Below are 20,853 nucleotides of genomic sequence, written 5' to 3'. Positions count from 1 at the left end.
GAGAGTGGGAGATTGGAAAAAGGAGGAAGAGGATGGAGGGGAAGAAGGCGGGGGAGGAGGCAGAGGCCGCAGAAAGGCCTGAGATGCAGGAAGCAGCTGGGAGTGGGGGGAGGCTTTGTGCCTGAGTTGTTCTCTGGGTCCTAGGGCCCACTGTGTTCGCCAGTTGCTGGGATGTGTGGACTGAAGCAGCGCACCTGGATCTGTCCAGAGGGTGGACCCTCACACCCAGGGCCCAGGCAGCCCCAGCTCCCTAGCTGTGTAGGTGGGGGGTGCAGAGATCATCAAACAGCTTTCTGGGCTGCCAGGACAGGGGATGTGTACGTCACTGTCACCCTTCCCACCCCCCACCCCCACCCCACCAGAACCCAGTGGCCAGGATCCTTTAAATCAGAGACCCAAGTTAGAGTTCTCACTGGGGAAACTTTGGCCCCAGGCCTCTAGAATTCCTGCTCCAAAACCCTTCCTTCTGGTTTGAGAGGCAGGAGTGCCAGGGTAGGGGCCTGAAGACTGGGGTTCTACCCGCTCTCTTCCAACCTGAGGTGCAGAGCAGACAGGCGACAGGACATCCGCTTCAGACTTCTAAAGGACAGTTTTGGGGATCCCCTGCTACTTGGGTGACGGGGTCCACCTCTTTCTTCACCACTCCTCCCCCCTGCATCGAAAGGTCAGCCACGCTGGGCCAAGGTTTCACATCTCCAAGAGTGCCCAAGATTCCCGATAGTGAAGTGTTAAAATGCAGATTCCTGGGTTCAGCCTCTTGAGATTCTCCTTCACAAGGTTCGAGGGAGAGCCCAGAAATCTGTATTTCTACCAAGTGCCCAGCGATTCTGATGCTAAAGCCTTGAAGTACACCGAAGAGCCAGCTCCGAGGACCCACCTCTGCCCCTCCCCACAAACCCCCTCCCCACAAACCCCCTCCCCTCACACTGAGACCATCGTGGATGTACTGCCTTCCCCCCAATATTTCATTGGGGGTGCGGTTCTGTGGGCTGTGATAAGCCGCAGTCAGAGGTTGTGATGGAAGGGTTGAAGAGGGCTGGCCAAGGTCCGGGGACAGCGGAAGGCTCTCGGCGAGGGCTGGGGAGGGGAGGGGATCCGTTCGGGTGGAGGGGAAGGGGAGGGCTCACAAGCTCCGGCCCCGGAAATCCGATCCCTTTAGGACCCAGAGGTGCCAGTCCCCCAGCGGCGGCGGCGAGAAGGGCAGCCGCTCGGTCTCCGGCAGCAGCCGCTCGGGCAGAGCCAGAGAAAGACCGAGGCTCGGGGCACGGGGGGGAGGGAGGGAGGGAGGGAGGCGCGGCGGCGGAGCGGCCCGGGCCGGCGGAGCAGCCATGGGCGCCGGGGTGCCGGGCCCCCCGAGAGCCGAGGCCTCCGGCCGGACTGGGGAACGCCCGGGCTGCCAGCCCCGCTGACACCGCCTCGGACGATGTGAGCCGGCGACGCCGCGGCTGCTTCGCGGGCAGGGCGCGCGCTCCCACCGGCCCCAGCCACCGCTTTGCTAATTTGGGTGGGGGCGACCGTACCAGGCCGCTCGGGCTTTCGAAGCGGGGCTGACTGTCTTCGGCAGCTTGATTGGGGGAGGCGACCCACACACAGGGCGCTTGGAGATTTTTTTTTTTCTTTTTTTAAAAAGCGGGATTAACTGTTTTTGGCAGCTTGGTTTTGGGGGGACCCTAAAAAAGGCCTCCTGGGGTTTCTTTTATCGGGGGGAGGGGGCGGTGGTCCCGACTTGGCCAGCCGCCTGTTGAAGGGGGGGAGCGGGGAGCGGGGGGATGCGAACCCGGCTCCCCCCACCATGATGAAGACGGAGCCGCGGGGGCCCGGGGGTCCCCTCCGGAGCGCCTCCCCGCACCGCAGCGCCTACGAGGCGGGCATCCAGGCACTGAAGCCGCCCGACGCGCCTGGGCCCGACGAGGCACCCAAGGGGGCCCACCACAAGAAATATGGCTCCAACGTCCACCGCATCAAAAGTATGTTCCTGCAGATGGGCACGACGGCGGGGCCCTCGGGCGAAGCGGGCGGCGGCGCGGGCCTGGCCGAGGCCCCGCGGGCGTCCGAGCGCGGCGTGCGCCTGTCGCTGCCGCGGGCCAGCAGCCTGAACGAGAACGTGGACCACAGCGCCCTGCTGAAGCTGGGCACCAGCGTGTCGGAGCGCGTGAGCCGCTTCGACTCCAAGCCCGCGCCCTCCGCGCAGCCCGCGCCGCCGCCGCACCCGCCGTCCCGGCTGCAGGAGACGCGGAAGCTGTTCGAACGGAGCGCCCCGGCGGCCGCAGGCGGCGACAAGGAGGCCGCGGCGCGGCGGCTGCTGAGACAGGAGCGCGCCGGCCTGCAGGACCGGAAGCTGGACGTGGTGGTGCGCTTCAACGGCAGCACCGAGGCGCTGGACAAGCTGGACGCCGACGCCGTGTCCCCGACGGTCAGCCAGCTCAGCGCTGTCTTCGAGAAGGCCGACTCGAGGACCGGCCTCCACCGCGGGCCCGGGCTCCCCAGGGCCGTAGGGGCGCCCCAGGTCAACTCGAAGCTGGTCAGCAAGCGGTCCCGGGTGTTCCAGCCGCCGCCGCCCGCCCCGTCGGGGGATGCCCCAGCCGAGAAGGAGCGCTGTCCCGCAGGGCAGCAGCCCCCGCAGCACCGAGTGGCCCCCGCCCGGCCGCCCCCCAAGCCCCGGGAGGTGCGCAAGATTAAGCCGGTGGAGGTGGAGGAGAGCGGGGAGTCGGAGGCCGAGTCGGCGCCCGGGGAGGTGATCCAGGCCGAGGTGACGGTCCACGCGGCCCTGGAGAATGGCAGCACCGTGGCAACCGCAGCCAGCCCCGCGCCCGAAGAGCCAAAGGCCCAAGCGGCCCCGGAGAAGGAGGCGGCAGCGGTGGTAGCGCCGCCAGAGAGGGGGGTGGGCAATGGCCGGGCCCCGGACGTGGCCCCCGAGGAGGTAGATGAATCCAAGAAGGAGGACTTCTCGGAGGCGGACTTGGTGGACGTGAGCGCCTACAGTGGGCTCGGGGAGGACTCTGGGGGCAGTGCCCTGGAGGAGGACGACGAAGAAGACGAGGAGGATGGGGAGCCCCCCTACGAGCCCGAGTCGGGATGCGTGGAGATCCCGGGGCTCTCGGAGGAGGAGGACCCGGCCCCGAGCCGGAAGATCCATTTCAGCACGGCGCCCATCCAAGTAAGTGAGGCCCCCTTCCCCGCCCCCGCACCGCCCCTGCCACGTGCACGCGGCCGCCCCCGGCTCGCCAGCCAGCCGGGTTTGGCAGGCTGAGTCAGCCCCTGCCACCCAGCCCCCTTACCAGAAGTTCCCACCCTCGGGGGTGGGGGAGTTCCAGCTGTTTGTCAGAGAGGGATTTTCAGGTGTGCGAGGAGGGGTGGCCTGCCCTGACCTGCCCTCAGGTTCCTCCGCCTGCTGCCCCGCCCCGACGCTCCGCGGAACCCGCCCTGCCCCACGCAGGTCCTGGGACACCTGCTTTCCCTTCCTCGTCCAGACATTCCTTCCTTCAGAGGCTGTCAGAGGCTGGAACTTGGGTAGTGTGAAGGGGTGTGTGTGTCTTCAGGAGAGACATTTGCCCTCCACTGCGGAGAGAGGGGTCAAGGGTGCTTTCCCCCTGTATGGGAGCTGGATGGGGTGAGAAAGGGGAAAGCCAGGAACTTCTCAAAACAAAGCTGCAGGGGACGGCAGCGCTTCCTCTATTCTGATTGTACCCCCACCCCAACTTTGCAGAAGTGAAAGAGGGAAGCAGATCGTGAGGGTGAGCTGGTCTATGGCCATGTGACTGGCTGGCGCGGTGCTCCCTGGGGGGCCCTACGGGCCGGCTGCCCAGTCCTGGCTGCACAGGGAGGGGCACTTTGTGTGGCCCTTGATAGGGAGAGGCCTTCTGCAGGCATGGAGGAGGGGGTGGGGCTGGGATGCCCCTGGGTGCCTGGCAGTAGTGGGCATGCCTTTGCTCTTGGCTGCTCAATAGGACAGACTCCCATGGCCTTGGCAGGCCCCAAGTATTCTTGCCACATTCTCTGGGAGCCCTGAAAGAGGGGCGGGAGCTGCCCCTTTTGGGGGGAGTCTCATCCTACTGTCACTATTGGCGGTTGGTTTGTGGGTTGTGCCAGAGCTTTGAGATCCTCAGAACAGTGCTGATGGTGATGGGACATCTCCTGGGGGAAATAAAAAACCCCAGGCCACCCCTCCCCCCCTTCCCACCACCCTCCACTCTTGGCTGACAGATTCAGTCTGCATCGTTCTTTCTCACCGCCCCACACACAGCTGCGCCCGGCCCCAGGTCCGCCCCATGGAAGTGTCCAGGTCCCTGGACTCTCCTTGGCCTGGACCCTGCCTGGCCTTTACCCTTCCTCAGCCAAACCACCATCTATTTGCTTGTCGTTTCCATAACAACTCCTGGACTCTGAAGCTGCCCAAGTTTCCTCTCACTCGCCCAGAATATCAGCCTCTGCCCCTCTCCCACCTCCCACCCCCCACCCCAGCAAGAGTCGGGGAAGGTTTAAAGTGAGTGGCTGCTCTTCCCCTCCCAGGTCAGCCCCTCCCCTGGGCTGGGACCTGGGGGATCCTCTCCCCACGCCTCTCCCCTCCTGAAGGCAGTGGGGTTCTGAAGGGAATGGGGGACTGTAGTGTTCCTTGGGACTCTGAAGGAGTCTGGACCACCCCCCCAACTAATTCTGCAAGCAGCCTGGTGCCCTCAGAGATGGCATTTGGTCTGGGCCTCTGATTGTCTATATTTGACGCCTTACCCTGATTTTTTGGTAAAAAATAGCACATGATTTGGAGCAGTGCTTCCCGGCTCCCTGATGACTCTGGAGCTGGCCCGCCCTGTGTGAGAGCCAGGGTGTGTGGCTGGCCCAGCGTGGCTGACTTTCAGCCTCACTGGGGATTTCCTCCTCCCTACCCTGGCACGGGGGCCCCACTTTTTCTTCTTGCCCCTGCCTTGATGCCAAGTCCAGGGTCCCGGGTCCCAAGGATGACCCAGTTGTTGCCCTTCTGGAGGTGGAGTCCTCTGCTGAGGGCAGAGAACCCATTTCCAGATTGGTGGCCCCAGGGAGGTGGGACTGCACTTAGGGCCCTCTGCTAGGAGTGGTAGGGGTGGTCCGGCCTCTGAGCCCAGGCCTGGGATTCCTGCAGGGGGCAGGGCCAGAAAGGGGACAGGATTTGATAGGCTGAGAGAAGAGGGGAGGGTGCAGCCCAGGACAGGCTGTGAGGGTGTGTTCTGGAGGTCACAGTGGGTGTGTGTGTCCCTGTGTGTCAGGGAGGGGTTTGGTTGACCCAGGAGACTGTAGACACTGAAGGATGAGGGGACCCTGTATCCTAGAGCAGAAGGTGAGAGTCAGGGGACCCCAATGCAAAGTGGGCCAAATCCCACTGCTGAGTCCAGGCTCACCCCAGCCCTGTCCCCGGGCCTGGGGCATGTGTGCAGTGGGGGCAGAGTCACCAGTGACCCACCCACCGGGGCCCAGCTGGGTGCAGTCTCATCCTGCCTGGCCACAGTCTAACCCTTGTGACCTTGGGCAGTGGGCCTGGTGCCCCGAACTGTGTGCAGGGTGGGCAGCCTGTTTCTCTAAGGGGTGCAATGGACAGATGAGCCTTAAGGGCTGGAGCCAGAGTCTCTGATGCTGTGAAATTGAGGGCACTGAGGTAAGTGACCAGAGGGGTCCCTCCCACCTAAGCCTTTAGTACTACGAGTACAGGGCAGTGAGCCTCTCTGGTAGGGAGTGGGGACAACATGGAGCAAGCCCAGACAAAGGCAAGCACACAGGAGTGCTGCTGCCCACCAGGGTGCCCACAGGGCCTGCTCCTGGAAGAGATAGGGCCCTGGCAGAGGCCCTTGGGGTAGATGGGACCCCAGTCTGGCTCCTCAGGGCTCAGACTCAGCCATCTGATAGAGCTGTTCCCCACCCCTCCCTGCCCCCGCCTGGCTCCAAGTGGTGCCAACCTGTCACTGCAGGCAATGAAGCTCGAGCATGTCATGGTACCCCAAATGGTGCTCATTAACTTCCCATGGGGGCACCCCTGCCTGGGCCCAGAATTAGACATTCCCACAGAGCCCAGCCCTACGTCTGTTCTTCCAGGAGGGTCAGAGCTGAGGAATTCCCCTTATTGCTGAAAGACAGAGGAGAGAGACAGCAGACGGGTACAGGAGATGCCAAGGCAGGGCTGGCCTCAGCCCCCATGTCACCTGGGTTCTCTGTGGGCAGTGTCAGAGGCTGCCCTGTACTCTGGCTCCTTGGTCTCTCCTGGGCCCCCTAGCACATGGGGACAGGGGGCGTAACTCAGAGAGCTTCAGCTGTGGAGGGAGTCCGGCCTGGGTATGCAGGGAAGGTCGCAGAGCCCAGCTTTTCCCCACTCCTGCCACCCGAGGGGCTCCTGGGAGTGGAGGGTCTGCCTTTTCTCCACGGGGCTAGAGGTGGTCCTTCCTGCTTCCCTCCCCTCTCCCAACATCACTTGAGCAGCAAGTCAGAGCCAGTCCTGGGTGCCTCTCCCCTTCCACCCCTCCTGCTCCCCTCCCCCTCTGCTGTCTCACACCTGCTCCCCCCTCTCTCCCCATCTGGCATCCTCCAGCATCTTCTCCATCCTCTCTCCCCTCCTCCTCTTCCCCTCTTCTGCTCAGCCTGTTCCTTCCTCTCTGTGTCTGTCTTTGTGTCCCCTCTCGCCTGTCTGGCTCTCTGGGTCCTATCTGTCACTTTCCCTCTCTCTGGGTTTCTGGGTTCCTGAGTTGGACGTTTCTCCAGGATTCCCCTTGTGTGCCTACGGCAGACCATGCTCACGCTGGTTGGAGCTGCAGAGAGAATAGCAGTGCCGGTCGGCCAAGGCTGGGTCCCTTTCTGTCTTGACCCTGGGCTCCAGAACTAGAAGAGCCTTTGCTCAGAGCTGGGGTTTCTGGGGGCTGGGTGAGGCCTCATCTCAGGGCTGTCTAGTGGGGGCCAAAGGAGGGGAGCGGGACACTGGGTGGTAGTTCGGCCTACCTCCTCGGCCTCCCTGCGCCAGTTCTGCCCTTGCCCTCTTGCCGGCCTCTGACCAGCTGCCTCCCTCCCCAGGTGTTCAGCACCTATTCCAATGAGGACTACGATCGTCGCAACGAGGATGTGGATCCCATGGCGGCCTCTGCTGAGTACGAGCTGGAGAAGCGGGTGGAGAGGCTGGAGCTGTTCCCCGTGGAGCTGGAGAAGGGTGAGAGGCCCGGGGGCCAGGCCACCTGGACGCAGCAGGGTTGACCCAGGTTTCATCTCCGGCTCCAACTCCTGCCCTGTGCCCTCAGGGGCGCCTACAGACTTGCTAGGCCTCTCCCTCTGACTCAGGCCCTTGGTGACTTCCCTGCTCCTCCCCTGTCAGCACCCAGCACCACACAGGGACTCCAATCCAAGCCAAGCCACACTCCACCACATGGGACCACATTTGTACATTCAGTCAACACAGGTCTCTGTAGGGTACTGTGTGCTGGGTCCTGAGAGAAGGCCTGGCGCTCCCAGGGAGGTGAAGTGGAGGAGGGAGGTGACTGAGGGGTCCACCCTCCTCCATCTCCCTCAGCAGGCCGGCCTGAATCTCCCCTTGTGTGAAGAACAGGGGCTTCAGGGGACACAGGTCTCTGTAGGGTACTGTGTGCTGGGTCCTGGACTCTGTGTTGGGGACACAGTGATGGGCTCCTGGGGAGATGGATGGGGGAGGCAGATACGGAAGGCACAGTCACATCTAACCTCACCCTTAGGTGCTGGAGTAGGGGCTGGAGAGGGAAGAGAGGGGCTGCTATAAGTCATTTAACAGGTGACCTAACCTGCCTGGGTTTGGGGGCATTCCCCAGGGAAGTGAGGCTTGAGTGGCACTCTGGTGAGGAGATATTAGGGGAGTAGGCAGGAAAGGGGCTTGGCTGCATTTTCACTGGGAGGGGAAGAAGGGCATGCAAATGAGGCCTTGCAGACCACGTGGTCTTGTTGCTAAGATGGATTGGGAGCCATTTCGAGTCACAGGAAAGGTCTAGAAAGACCATGCCAGGCTGTGGTGTAGGGAAGGGGTCACAAGTGGATGGAGAAAGATGACTGTGGCATGGACAGGAAGATGGCAGAGCGAGTGTGGGTGGACTGGAAAGATCCCGGGGGCAGGGGAGAATCCACAGGATCTGGGGGTTGTTTGGCTCAGGTGGAGGCTGTGAGGGGGAGGGAGGAATCCAGGTGCCTCCCAGGCCTGGCAGGCGGTAGGTGGTGGTGCCATCCCCCATGAGGGCGTGTTTGTGGGGGAAGGTCATGAGTTTGGACATCAGAGGCCCATTCGTAGGCAGGGGCAGGTATGGATAGGGGAATGGACCTCAGGGGAGAGAAAATCTGGAGGTCTTTGCTGTGAGTACAGATAAGATAGGTTAAGAGGGAGAAGATCAGACTCAGCCCTGAGCCTTTGGTCTTCTCCCTGTTACCCAGTGGGCAGCAGTGTTTGCCAAGTGTTTCCCAGTGGGCAGCAGTGTTTGCCAAGGGTGGCACAGGCAGGTAAGACTGTTGTATATGCAGATGAGGGGGTGTGGCTGGGATGGGGATGGCCAGCCACACCCCCTCATCTGCATATACAGCAGTCTTACCTGCCTGTGCCACCCTTGGCAAACACTGCTGCCCACTGGTTCTCTGGAAGGACAAGGGCAGGGAGTGGCTCAGGAACCATCCTAGTGGGCTTGGCAAAGAAGGTGGACAGACCATTCCCCTTCTTCAGTGGTGGGACAGCCCCTAATGGGGACTGCTTCCTAATGGGGGTGCTGTGCCCTGGAATTCAGGGTGGAGAGCCTCTCGCCTGTCCCCTGTAAGCCCTCCCGTCTCACCACTCTGTTTCACAGACTCCGAGGGCCTGGGCATCAGCATCATTGGCATGGGGGCCGGGGCGGACATGGGCCTGGAGAAGCTGGGCATCTTTGTCAAGACAGTGACGGAGGGCGGTGCGGCTCATCGGGATGGCAGGTACCACCCCATCCTCCCCACGCTCCCCAACCCTTTTTCCCTCCCCGACCGGCCATCCTTGGTGGGGTAGGCCACTGAGCAGGGGGTGGGGCGGGCATTCCCTGGGAGTCTTCTGTGCTGTGTGTGCAGCTGAGATGTTCAGGAGCACTGCCGTGCCAGGTGCTGTTCCAGGCCCCAGAAATATGACCCCCGAGAGCACCACGGTCAGCCCCCACGCCCTCAGGGAGCGTGCATTCTCCAGGAGGGGCTGGTAATGATGGAGGCTGTAGGCAGGTGTTGTGCATCCTGGTCTGGAGTATGATTTGGACCTTGGTAGGCAGAACAGAGGCATGGAGCCTGTATGCCTGGAGTATATTTGAGGTTTTTTTTTTTGGCTTAACAAACGTTGAGTCTCTGACAGTGCTGGGCTGGTGCTGGGCCCTTGGGAGTCAGTGGTGAGGGCCTGGCCCTGAAGAAGTGTGCAGTGTAGTGTGAGGTAGACATAGTGGACACACACCAAAACAGTGGTGAATTGGAGGGAAATGCAGGCTGCTATGAAGGAATGCAACAGGAGGGCTTGACCTCTCTGGGTATCAGGGAAGGCTTCCTGGAGGAATCAGTGCTGGAGCTGAGAGGTAAAGCTGAGCAGAAGTTAGCTATGCTGAGGGAGGGAGTGCAGAGGTTCCAGGCAGTGGAGCCAAGAGCAGGCAGGTGTGGCTGGAGCATAGAGAGCAGGGCCGGGAGGCTGTGACTGGACACTGGTGGCGGTGGCTCTGGAGACAGGCTGTCTTTGAGCATGTGAGCGTGTGTGCCTAAGTCGAGCATCTGTGCTTACAGGGGGTGTTCTGTGGACAAAAGGTTCGGGGAGGGCATCCTGGAGCTGTGTGCCAGCCAAGGACCCCTCTGTTAGCTGTGTATGGCAGGGTGTGGGGAGGGGCAGTAGGAAGGGCTGTAGGGTGACTGTAAGTTAGAGGTTGACATAGGGGATCCCTTGTGGAGGTACCTCCAAACCCAGACCCCCCCTGTGTGACGGAGGTGAGTAGGTGTCCTTGTGCAGCTGGGTGACTTTGGGATCTTGTCGCTAGGGATGGGGCTGCCCCGTCAAGGGGCTTCTACCTGTTGTAGCCTGGGTGGCCTGGAGAGGGGCAGGGAACAGGATGGGTAGCAGTCCTTGCCCTTTCATTTACCCCTTCGCCTCCTGAAGTGAACTTCCAGAGCCTTTCCCATTGTTGCCTGTGGGTTATCTAAGGAGTGAGTGCGCATGTGTGGCCGTGTCCACTCACTCATGCCCACCTGGGAGTAGGGTGTGTTGGCGCGAGCTGTGGACAATAGGCCATTTCCTCCATCTCTGCATTTCCGAGTGGGAGTCCTGAGAGAAGGCCTGGCGCTCCCAGGGAGGTGAAGTGGAGGAGGGAGGTGGCTGAGGGGCCTACCCTCCTCCATCTCCCTCAGCAGGCCGGCCTGAACCTCCCCTTGTGTGAAGAACGAGGGCTTCAGGGGACACAGCTGGCGTATGTTGGGAGGTGCACCTGTATCAGGTGTGTGGGACGGTGTGTGAACTCTAGAGTGTGCCGTTCAGTCTCGGGCACTTGGGCGGACATCTGTGCACTCGGTTCTGGGCAGAAATGTACATGTAAGAGGGTGGCATGTCACTTGTGTGCTGTGGGGCTCCTGGCCAGTGTGCATGGCAGAGACGAACTCTGAGAATGTCACACCGCTTGATGGAGTATGATGGAGGAGGGGACAAGAGTGTGATTGTCACAGGAAGTGTGCCTGCCGCCTCTCCTGGTCCCAGACGCCCATATCTGCTTTGCTTGCCTGGCTCTCACTGCCCACACAGGGGGGCCTGGCTGATATCTAATCCTCTGGCCTCATGAATTTTGTGCAAGTGGACAAAGTATCTGTGAGGTTTTTTGTTGTTCTTTTCTTTTCTTTTCTTTTTTCGGAGACAGGATCTCACTCTGTTGCCTAGGCTGGAGTGCAGTGGCTCGAACGCAGCTCACTGTAGCCTTGATCTCCCTGGCTCAAGTGATCCTCCCACCTCATCCTCCCAAGAAACTGGGACTATAGGCACACGCCACCATGCCCAGCTAACTATTTTTTTTTTTTAATTGTTTGTAGAGATGAGTTCTCACTACGTACCCAGGCTGGGGAGCCTGGAGTTTCTGGTGGGGGGAGGCTACCTGTACCCCCACTCCACGGTTCCCCTTGCGACCCCTTAACCAATGTCACTCCCCTAGGATCCAGGTGAATGACCTCCTGGTGGAGGTAGATGGAACGAGTCTTGTGGGAGTGACCCAGAGCTTTGCGGCATCCGTGCTCCGGAACACCAAGGGCCGAGTGCGGTGAGAGCCCAGGGGAGTGGGGCGTGGGAGTGGGCAGGAGGTCCTCGTCCAGGAACTACAGTCTCCTGCCTACAGCCAGTTAAGGTTCTAGTGGCCCAGCTCACAGAGGCTCCGCTGACTCCTTGGCTGCAGGAGCTGCTGTGCCTGGGTCCCTTGCCTCACACCTGCCTTCTCACTGGCCAGTGCTGCCCACCAGCACTCAGGCTTCATGGCCCACTGTCCACCACCTCTCCAAACTGTCCTCTAGGGCTTATTCTCTTCCCCCCTGCCTGGCCCCAACTCACTGACTGAAGAACCAGGATGTCCAGGGTGAATGCCAGCCACATTAGGGTCCCCTCATTGGGACCTCATCCCTCCCTCCTGACCAGCCCCTTGTCATCCTGGGAAGATTCCTCCCCAGGCCTGTAACCAAAGGGACTGGATCAGAAGCTCCCTGTGTCTATTTCACCTCTGGCTTAACATTCAGAGATCACTCCCTGCCCCTCTGCAAGAGGGGCACTACCCCCAGGAAAGGGTGGTGGAGAGAAACAGGATGTGGGTGGCCACCGGGAGGAGGGGCTGCTGCCTGGAAGTTCCACTGTTTCCTCTCCATCCTAATCTCCAGTTGCCATCATCCCGCCCCTTCCTGAAGCTCAGGGGCTTGGAGCGTACCCAAGACACACCTCCGCAGCCCATCCCTGCTGGGAGGGTCATCTTCACCTTTCCCTGCCTCATTTTCTCCCACATGGCTGGGGAAGAGCCTCCTGAGCGCACATCCCCTGCAGCCCAGCCTAGAGGTGGGCTGATATTCTCCCTCCTGCAATACTGGCTAGAGGGATGAGTGGGCTTTCCTGCCTCCCTTGGGAAGGAAACCTGATGAGGGCCCCCATTCCCCCATTCATTATTAACACGGCAGCCTTCAGACTCAACCCTCTCATCTCTCCTCCCCTGGGAGGGCCTGAGTTTGGAGAGGGGAGCACCAGCAGGGAGGATGGTGGCATTACCCAGCTGAGGACAGAGACAGTGGATGATGCCAGTGCCCCTGCAGGTTTATGATTGGCCGGGAGCGGCCAGGAGAGCAGAGCGAAGTGGCCCAGCTAATTCAGCAGACTTTGGAACAGGAGCGATGGCAGCGGGAGATGATGGAGCAGAGATACGCCCAGTATGGGGAGGATGACGAGGAGGTAGGGAGTCCCTGCCTGGCTGGCTGCGTGGTCGCCCCCTGGTGGCTAGATGAAGCCTTACAGTCATCTGCCTCTACTGCTTCCTCTGCCCTGGTAAAAAGCCCACAGTGCCATTCCCTCTCCTGCAGTCACTCTTCAGAGGTCGGACAAGGAATCACAGTCCCCTCATAGAGCCCCCAGTCTGAGGGGCGAGCATAGCCCCTAGCCTTGGGGGACCTGATCTGAAGAGGAAGATAGATCCGGAAAGGGGAAGACAGTACAGGCTGATGGGGAACTCCCTCTGCCATCAGGGGCCACCCAGGCTGTTTGGGAAGACATAAACTATGTCTCTGGTGCAGCCCTAGGCTGAAGCAGGAGGCACGAACCACACCCCTGGGGATCCCTCTGTCTGGCATGGGCAAACTGGTCCCAGCCCTGGTCATCAGGGCTGAGGGCAGCTGGGTGGGGAGGGCCCACAGCCTCTGGTCTCCCTTTGCAGACGGGAGAGTACGCCACTGACGAGGATGAGGAGCTGAGCCCCACGTTCCCAGGTGGCGAGATGGCCATTGAGGTGTTTGAGCTAGCAGAGAACGAGGACGCGCTGTCCCCTGTGGACATGGAGCCCGAGAAGCTGGTGCACAAGTTCAAGGAGGTGGGAAGAGGGGCTCCCTGGAGTGGTGGAGGGAAAGGCAGGCAGGTCTCCTGCCCTCGGCACTGCCTGCCCCACCCCACTGGAGTTGAGTGCCTACCCCTCTGCCCAACAGCTCCAGATCAAGCATGCAGTCACCGAGGCAGAGATCCAGCAGCTGAAAAGAAAGGTGAGGGTGCGTGTGCATGTGCATTTGTGTGCGTTTAGCAGGGGCCCCCACCCTCACACCTGCACATGCCGACACTTGGGCACAGGCACCCACAGAACAGGCTGCTCTGAAACAAGAAGACATGATATTAAGAGCTCAAGCTCTGGATCCATCTGCTCCACCATCACTCGGGGACGTTTGCAGCAAACACTGGCAGGTGTCTGTGCCTCAGCCTTCTCATCCATAAAGTGGGGTCATAATATAACCAACACCACAGGGTCATTGTAGGATTAAATGAGATAATACATATCAAATCTTTAGCACAATGTCTGACATAATAGGTGCTCAATAAAAAGTCAAAGTAGGCTGGGCTCAGTGGCTCATGCCTGTAATCTCAGCACTTTGGGAGGCCAAGGCAGAGTGTTTGAACCTAGGCATTAGAGACCAGCCCGCAACATGGCAAAAAACTATCTCTACAGACAATCCAAAAATTAGCCAGGTGTAGTAGTGCACACCGGTGATCCCAGCTACTCGGATGGCTGAAGTGAAACAATCACTTCAGCCAGGGTAAGTCGAGGCTGCAGTGAGCCATGATTGTGTCACTGCACTCCACCCCAGCCTGAGACAGAATGAGACCCTGTCTCAAAAGAAAAAAAGTCAGCATACTAGCTGTGATACCAAAGCAGCCAGTTCTGCTCTAGATGGCTCTATGTTTGTACTGTCCCACGTGTCTGCTATATATAGGCCCATTGATAAATACAGACCACCCAGAAATACACACACTGACACACAGTACCACAGACCCCCTCACCCAGACACACAGAGACAGCCACTCTACACAGACACGGTCACGGAGACAGTGGACCCGTGTTTCACGTGACATCACACTCAGGGCTATCAGCCTAGATACGCAGACCCACTCTGCACCCATCTGCTCTGAAACACACAGGCATGGCCATCGCTCAGACTGCCTGATCTAGGAAGAGTGTCATGGGACATGCACATTCTCACCTGGGCAAGCAACACAGAGGTGCTGATGCTGACACCATCAGATGGAGACGCATGACACACACACACATATGTACCATGCACAGATACTTACATAAGCATGTCCGGTACCAGCACCCTCACAGGCATGTAGATATACAGACTTCATTTTTTTTTTTTTTTTTGAGGCTGGAGTGCAGTGGCGTGATTGCGGCTCACTGCAACCTCCACCTCCCGAGTTCAAGCAATTCTCCTTCCTCAGCCTCCCAAGTAGCTGGGCTCACAGGTGTGCATCACCACACCTGGCTAATTTTTGCACTTTTAATAGAGACGGGATTTCACCATGTTGGCCAGGCTGGTCTCGAACTCCTGACCTCAGGTGATCCTCCCACCTTGGCCTCCCGAAGTGCTGGGATTACAGGCGTGAGCCACTGTGCCTGGCCCAGGCTTCATATGAAATGTCTGTGTGGGACCTGGACTATAGGAGTCCCAATACCTATGGGGTTTCTGCCATGGTGGGGAGAAACAGATCTGCAGGATCTGTATACCCTCCCACATGGGCGTATGCAGGAGAGGAGGGTGGGGTTTGGATGGCTGGGGCAGAAGCAGGGGCATTCCTGGCAGGGAGAGGAGCTCCATGGAGCTTGGAGGCTGGCTTTGGGAGGAGGCCAGCCAGGAGGTGGCAGCATGCCTACTGGGGAGAGGTGGAGGCAGGGCTGGACTGCCAGGGTGGGCCTTGGCTTGCAGTGTCCTGCCTCCCCTCTAAAGACTCTAACCTTGGTCCTGTAGATAGCATGGGGCTCTGTGGCCATTGAGATTGTTTTGAAATCATGAGAGTGGGCATGAGAGTAGGCGGGGCTGAGAGGCAGGCAAACTGGTTAGGGGCCTAGACAGTATCCTGGCAGGGGTGGGCCAGGCCTGGAAAGGAAGGGTGGGTTAGCGCTCCATTTCCTGGGTCAGAATGACAGGCCATGCCCCTGGGGCGTATAAAGAGTATGAAGGGAAAGGGCACGTCAAAGGTCTGTTCGTGCATTCTACTTACAAACCTCCGCTGGGTACCTTCTAGATGCCCAGTACTGTTCCCATCACCATGATGGGCAAAGCCAGAGTTGATCATGGTTCTTGTGCATCTGCAAACCAGTGACTGTCGTTACAGTGGCATGGGGCTCTGTAGGAGAGGACAGGCTTACTGAGCTCCTAAAGCAGGAGGAAGCTGATTTGGGTGGTGGTGGGGGTAGGGCTGTGCTGTAGGAGGGAGCTATGGGGACTTCTCTCGAGAAGTGACTCATTGAGCAGAGGGCCGAAGGGTAAGCTAGTGGAAAATGACTAGGCAAGCAGGAGGGTACATGGGGGATGTTCCAGGCAGAGGGGACAGCACACGCAAAGGCCCTGTGGCAAGTCCAAGGATCTACAGGAAGGTCTGTGTGGCTGGGGGACAGAGAGCAAGGGACATTTGCAGCAAACATTAGCAGGCAGGGGCCTGAGACTGAGTGCCAGGATGGCTGTGAGGTTGTGGCGCCTTTTAACAGAGCAAGTCAGGAAAGGAGGCATAGGTTTATGCAGTCAGAAAAGGAGGCATAGGTTTGTGCAGCTGGGGGGTCTGGTTTGGGGCATGGTACCTGGGAGGAGCTGGGAGCTAAAGCTGGAGTGGGAGCAAGGGTGGGCTGGGATTTAGGATTTGCGGCTCAGAATGCACCGAGGTGGTGTGGGAGATGGGCCAGTGCCCCAGGGCAGTGAGTAGAGAACAGAGGATCCAGGACTGAGCTTTGGGGGACTGGAGGTCAGCACTGGAGTCGCCTGGAAGCTGGGAGAGGAAGCAGGATTGTTCAGGACGCCACAAGAGCAGAGACTGGTGAGCAGGGCCGGGCTGCAGAGAGGGGACAGAGAGCATTGGTGACCCCCATCTGCCTTTTCACTTCATATCTACTGTATCATTGTAGCTTTTGTGAGCTTGGGAGGCACATATTACTCCCATTTTATAGATGGGATAACTGAGGCTTGGAACATTAGTTGCATTGCCCCAAGCCAGAGTAGTCAGTGACTAACTGAAGCCTCTGGCCTCCCTGCGAGTGGGGTGCAGTGACAGGGAGTCTGGTGGGAGCTCTGAGGCTGAGCTCTACTTTCCTCTCTGGGTTTCAGTTCTCAGGTTCAGCCAAAGAGGGTTAGTAGTTGGGGTGCAGTGGACTCCACAACTGTAGGAGTCTGCTGGAGACTCTGACCCCAGTGCTGGGATGGGGGTGCTCTTTGGCTTCTGCTGGCCGCCCCCCCCAACCCAGGGCCGGGCTGTCCTCTCTCAGCTGCAGAGCCTGGAACAGGAGAAGGGGCGCTGGCGGGTGGAGAAGGCCCAGTTGGAGCAGAGCGTGGAGGAGAACAAGGAGCGCATGGAGAAACTGGAAGGCTACTGGGGCGAGGCCCAGAGCCTGTGCCAGGCTGTAGATGAGCACCTGCGGGAGACCCAGGCACAGTACCAGGCCCTGGAGCGCAAGTACAGCAAGGCCAAGCGCCTCATCAAGGACTACCAGCAGAAGTATGTGTCTGGGGCTGGTCAGCCTGGGCCCAGGTAGCATTGAGAGGCTTTTGGGAGCAGCCCCTCCCCACCCCTCCAGCTGAGTAGGGAGGCGAGGAGCACAGAAGTTGGAGGGCCCCATGGTGGGGACACTGGGCCCGGAATGACCAGACATCAGAGCCAGGCCCCAAAGGCTTTGGGAAAACCTGGAGCCTCTTGACCTGAGAACAGGGAGAGGCAGAGCTGCCTGGGTAGAGCTGAGAACCTGGGTCGCCCTGGGTGAAAGCCAGACCACACACCCTTACCTGCCATCTGTCCCCTGCCTATGCCCAGGGAGATCGAGTTCCTGAAAAAGGAGACGGCACAGCGTCGGGTTCTGGAGGAATCGGAGCTGGCCAGAAAGGAGGAGATGGACAAGCTCCTGGACAAGGTGGGCCTGGGGTACCCTGTGGGCGGGCCCAGTAGAGGGAGCAGCACCCAAGCCCCTACCCTGTGAGTCCTGGAGGGAGGGGATGCCATGTCCTCATGGCGGGGTGGGGGGCGGGGGCTGGGGTCGTACCTGGTGTCCCGACCTGACTCCCTACCCTCCTTTGTTTTCAGATCTCAGAACTGGAAGGAAACTTGCAAACACTGAGGAATTCCAATTCTACTTAACAGGAATCATTCCTTGACTGGACAATAATTAACCCCCTCCCATTGTCCTCCCTCCCCTGTCCTCAACACCCCACCCCTACCCCACCAGCCTGGGGACAGGTGCCCCGACTCCCCCCACCCCTCCACCCCACCTCTCCCAGCTTCAGGGACCAGAGGGCTCATATCACAGGCCCCCTTAAGATGGCCTGGGCAGACAGAGGTGGCTGGAAGGGCGGCTCTTTCTTGCCCCATGGGGCTGAGGCATAGAGGCTGAGGGCTGCTGAGGGCTGGCCTGGTGGTAGGACACGAGCACCTGCAGATCAAACTGCCAGACTTTTCACACTCCAGCGTTTGTCTCTGGACTGGAACGGGGCTGGGGCTCTCCCAGCATCTCGCCAACTGGAGGCTGCTCCCTGCCCATGGGGCACCTGGGTGGCCCCTGGGCCTCTTGACTTGAGATTCTACCTTCTCGGCCCTTCCCCCTCCCCCATCATTGTGCTGTCTCTGTTGCATTCTGACCCTCCTGCCTTGGGGGTGGGGGGTTGCCTCAACACCTCCCCCATCCCCTTTCCCTGTCCTGGGAGGGATAGAGTACCCCGCAGAGCCTGGAGGCTGGGCCTGGCCCTGGCCCTGGCCCTGCACTGATTTCTCCTGTGTGCTTCGGGAACAGGGGAGTGAGAGTAGGAAGAAGGGAGAGCTCAGGATACCTGGTCCCCAGCTCCCCATTTCCTGGGGCAGCTGCCCTCAATTTCTCCTTGTGCCTCCCCTCTCCCAGGTGCCAAATAGCCATAACCTCCCCCTGGAACTGTTATGTGACCTCTCGGGTCCAGGTTTCCTGGTCAAGGCTGGGAATGCCAGGGAGGAGAGGAGGTCAGCTTAGGGGACCTGGCTACAGAGACCCTGGCCTTAGGCAAGGGGACCATTTCTCGCTGGAGAGCCAGGGCCTATCCTGCTCTGCTCAGCCTGCCCAGCCCAGGGCAATGCCTGGAAGCCTTGTACTGATATCGAAGGGAGTCAGCCTCACCCCACCCCCACACCCCACTGTTTTTCCAATGTTTTGACTGGAGGGCAAAATTTTACTACTACTCATCTTTTTGGAGACCAGGGCTGCCCTGCTGGCAGCCTGCCTTCTAAGTGAAATCGACTTTGTTTCCCCACTTTAACCCCAAATTGGGGCTTGGACCAAGGGAGGTGAGGCCCCCCCAGGTCCCTCCCCTTTCAGAATCCATCTCATTTTGCCACTTCACGCCCCTACCCCAAATCTGGGTTTTTGTTCATTTTTTAAAAACACCACCCATCCCATCCGTTTTGGCTTCTTTTCCCCTGTAAATAGACCATGACTTCTATCAGTATTTCTTGTCCCCACCCCTTCCTACCCCGAGATGTGCCCCCATTCCCTGAAGGAGCTGGCCGTCTCAGTCCTGGGCCCACGCACTTCACCCCGGCAGATGGAAGGGGCGGAACCGGGTGGGCGGGACTGCTGCTGGCTGCTTGGGCCAGTGGCCACCCCTGCCCAGCCGTCCAGAGGACCGCGTCTCTGTATATAATATATATATGTATGTATTGTTCCCGGTTTTGTACGGACCATGCCCTCTGTCAGGTCATCCCCATAAAAGCAGCCCCCAGAACCTCACTGCCTGGTTTCTTGGTTCACTGGGGCAGGGAATGGGCAGGGATCAAGGATGCCAGGCTGCCCCGATGGTCCCCTCCCACCAGTGCTGCGTCTAACCCTGAGGAACTTCCTACAGTGTCCCCCGGGTGCCTCTCTGCCCCCATTCCACCCATCAAAACTCATGCTTTTTGTCCAGTCCTCCTGGGCAGGGCTGGGGGTTTCTAGAGAGTTCGTTCAGGCTGCATTCCTTTTTCAAGGCCTCCAAGAAGTTCAAAGGATCAGCTAAATACAGCAAGGTGAACCCCAAGTCGCTCCCCCAGAAGGCCTCTAAACTGTGGGGACACGCTAGTTTGGGAATCTTCTGTTAAAAAAGAAAAAATAAACAAACTGTGGGGATACTCAAGAAACACCTGATGTGAGGCGGGTGAAGGATCAAAGGATTGCTGGGGGGGGAGGTGACTGCCTGGCAGGTGTGTCCCCAGGGTCCTAGAGAATCTGTTTGCCCTCTGGGGCAGGCCAAGTGGCCTGAAATAGCTCCAGCCCCAGTGCTGGACCAGCAGGCCTGCATGCTGACTCATCAGCTTGAAGGCTAATGGATCTGGGAGTCTAGGTGCCAGGGTTCCAGGGACAATCTTTGGTGAAGTCCCAGACAGAGGAGAGCCAGCAGGGAATGGGGCAGGAGCTTGTGGCAGGCCCCAGGGCTAGCCTTCACTTGACAGGCTGCTGGTGTGTAGATGTGAGACTGGAAGCGTGGAGGCACCTGTATTCAGTGGTGTGGCGCTTGGGGATTCTCACCTTCCCCTCCCTTTGCCATAAGGAATGAAGTCCCAACCTCAGGGCCCTTCAAGGTCACCTTGGTGGGTCCTTGACAACATCCAGATGAGTGGCCAGCATGGGGACAGTCAGCTCCAGAAGCATCCCTTGTGGATGGCTGTGTCACACAGATCCCATTCATGCTAAGCCAAATTCTGGCTTCCCATAGCTACCCCTCAAAAACCCAAGGTCTACACCTCAGGCGCAGTCCAGTCCTGCCTCCACCTGAGGGGTCCCTGGAAACCTGGGGATGGTGATTGCTTTTCCCAAGGCATCTTTGCTATGTGGACGATCTGTGGAACACTCTGGAAGCCCTGATGATGCTGAAGACAGATTCAGGTGTCTGAACCCCAAGATTAGAGACCACCAAACCACAGGGTCACAGGTCATGGCTCCAGAGTTAGAAGTCACTGAACCCTGGAGCCACCAAGGCCCTGCTCAGGAAACCTAGCGAAGTGAAGTGGAGTGCCCTTCACGGGTGGGGAGGCAGGCATGAAGGTTGTGAAGGTTCTGCTGGGCTGGTTGGGGCTAAGCATCCAGGGCGGGGTCCCTCTGTCCCCTACCACCCACTGTCTGTCTTGTGCATTAGGTGAGGGGCCTGTACATTGTATGTTCCAAACAGTGAGCCAAGAAGCCCCTCATGTTTAAGCCCAAGTATGTTGTGTGGCTGGAGGTCTTGTGTGTGGTTTTGCTGTGAGTTTCTCAGGCCTGAGCTGTGACTCGCCTGTGATAACACAGTATGTCCATGTCTGGGACTATGTCAAGTGGCTGTGAGTGGGCCTGTCACCTTAAACCCCCTATCCCCCTACCCACTTGCCCAATTTTGGAAGCTTGCTTGAGTAGGTTTGCTAACACTTTCCAATAAAGGGTATTTTCCCAACTCCCAGAAGCTTAGGCCTCACTAGGAACAGCAGAACAGGGGCTCCTCCTGGGTCCTAGGGTCTAGGAAACACACCCATCGTCTTCCACTCCCTTGGGGTATACAGGGGCTATATAATCAATCCCCCCAACTCCAGCCCACCACCAAGATCTCACCAGATGCCTACAAAGCACATCCCCTTTAAGACAACCAGATGCAGCCCCCACAGGTATCACCAGAGATACCACCCCTTCCCCAGAT

At 59.2% G+C, this 20,853-nt stretch overlaps 1 protein-coding gene across 2 annotated transcripts; it reads left to right on the top strand.

Annotated features, from left to right (window-relative positions):
- The first annotated feature begins 1,468 nt into the window (after positions 1-1,468).
- Positions 1,469-18,941, top strand: PPP1R9B (protein phosphatase 1 regulatory subunit 9B). Of its 2 annotated transcripts, XM_021666806.2 has the most exons (10): positions 1,473-3,157; positions 7,024-7,156; positions 8,799-8,919; positions 11,139-11,243; positions 12,271-12,406; positions 12,885-13,037; positions 13,150-13,203; positions 16,467-16,696; positions 17,009-17,105; positions 17,276-18,941. In XM_021666806.2, the coding sequence occupies exons 1-10, from the start codon at positions 1,793-1,795 to the stop codon at positions 17,327-17,329; spliced, it is 2,448 nt and encodes an 815-aa protein (XP_021522481.2). In that variant the 5' UTR covers positions 1,473-1,792; the 3' UTR covers positions 17,330-18,941. The 2 variants fall into 2 exon arrangements, with proteins under 2 accessions (XP_064223585.1, XP_021522481.2); XM_064367515.1 differs by lacking the exon at positions 16,467-16,696 and having other exon boundaries at positions 1,469-3,157.
- Positions 18,942-20,853: the final 1,912 nt, after the last annotated feature.

This window comes from Aotus nancymaae, unplaced genomic scaffold (assembly GCF_030222135.1).
Source record: "Aotus nancymaae isolate 86718 unplaced genomic scaffold, 86718_ANA_hifiasm-v0.15.2.pri h1tg000072l, whole genome shotgun sequence".
NCBI classification, from domain to species: Eukaryota; Metazoa; Chordata; class Mammalia; order Primates; family Aotidae; genus Aotus; species Aotus nancymaae.
Note: the sequence above shows the minus strand (reverse complement) of the source record. Positions and strands in the feature narration are given on the sequence as shown.

Excerpts from the sequence above, each read along its gene's own strand:
- PPP1R9B (XM_021666806.2), top strand. The coding sequence starts at position 1,793 with ATGATGAAGACGGAGCCGCGGGGGCCCGGGGGTCCCCTCCGGAGCGCC. Across the intron at positions 7,157-8,798 it reads CCCCGTGGAGCTGGAGAAGG|ACTCCGAGGGCCTGGGCATC; the intron begins GTGAGAGGCCCG and ends TCTGTTTCACAG. Across the intron at positions 13,038-13,149 it reads TGGTGCACAAGTTCAAGGAG|CTCCAGATCAAGCATGCAGT; the intron begins GTGGGAAGAGGG and ends TCTGCCCAACAG.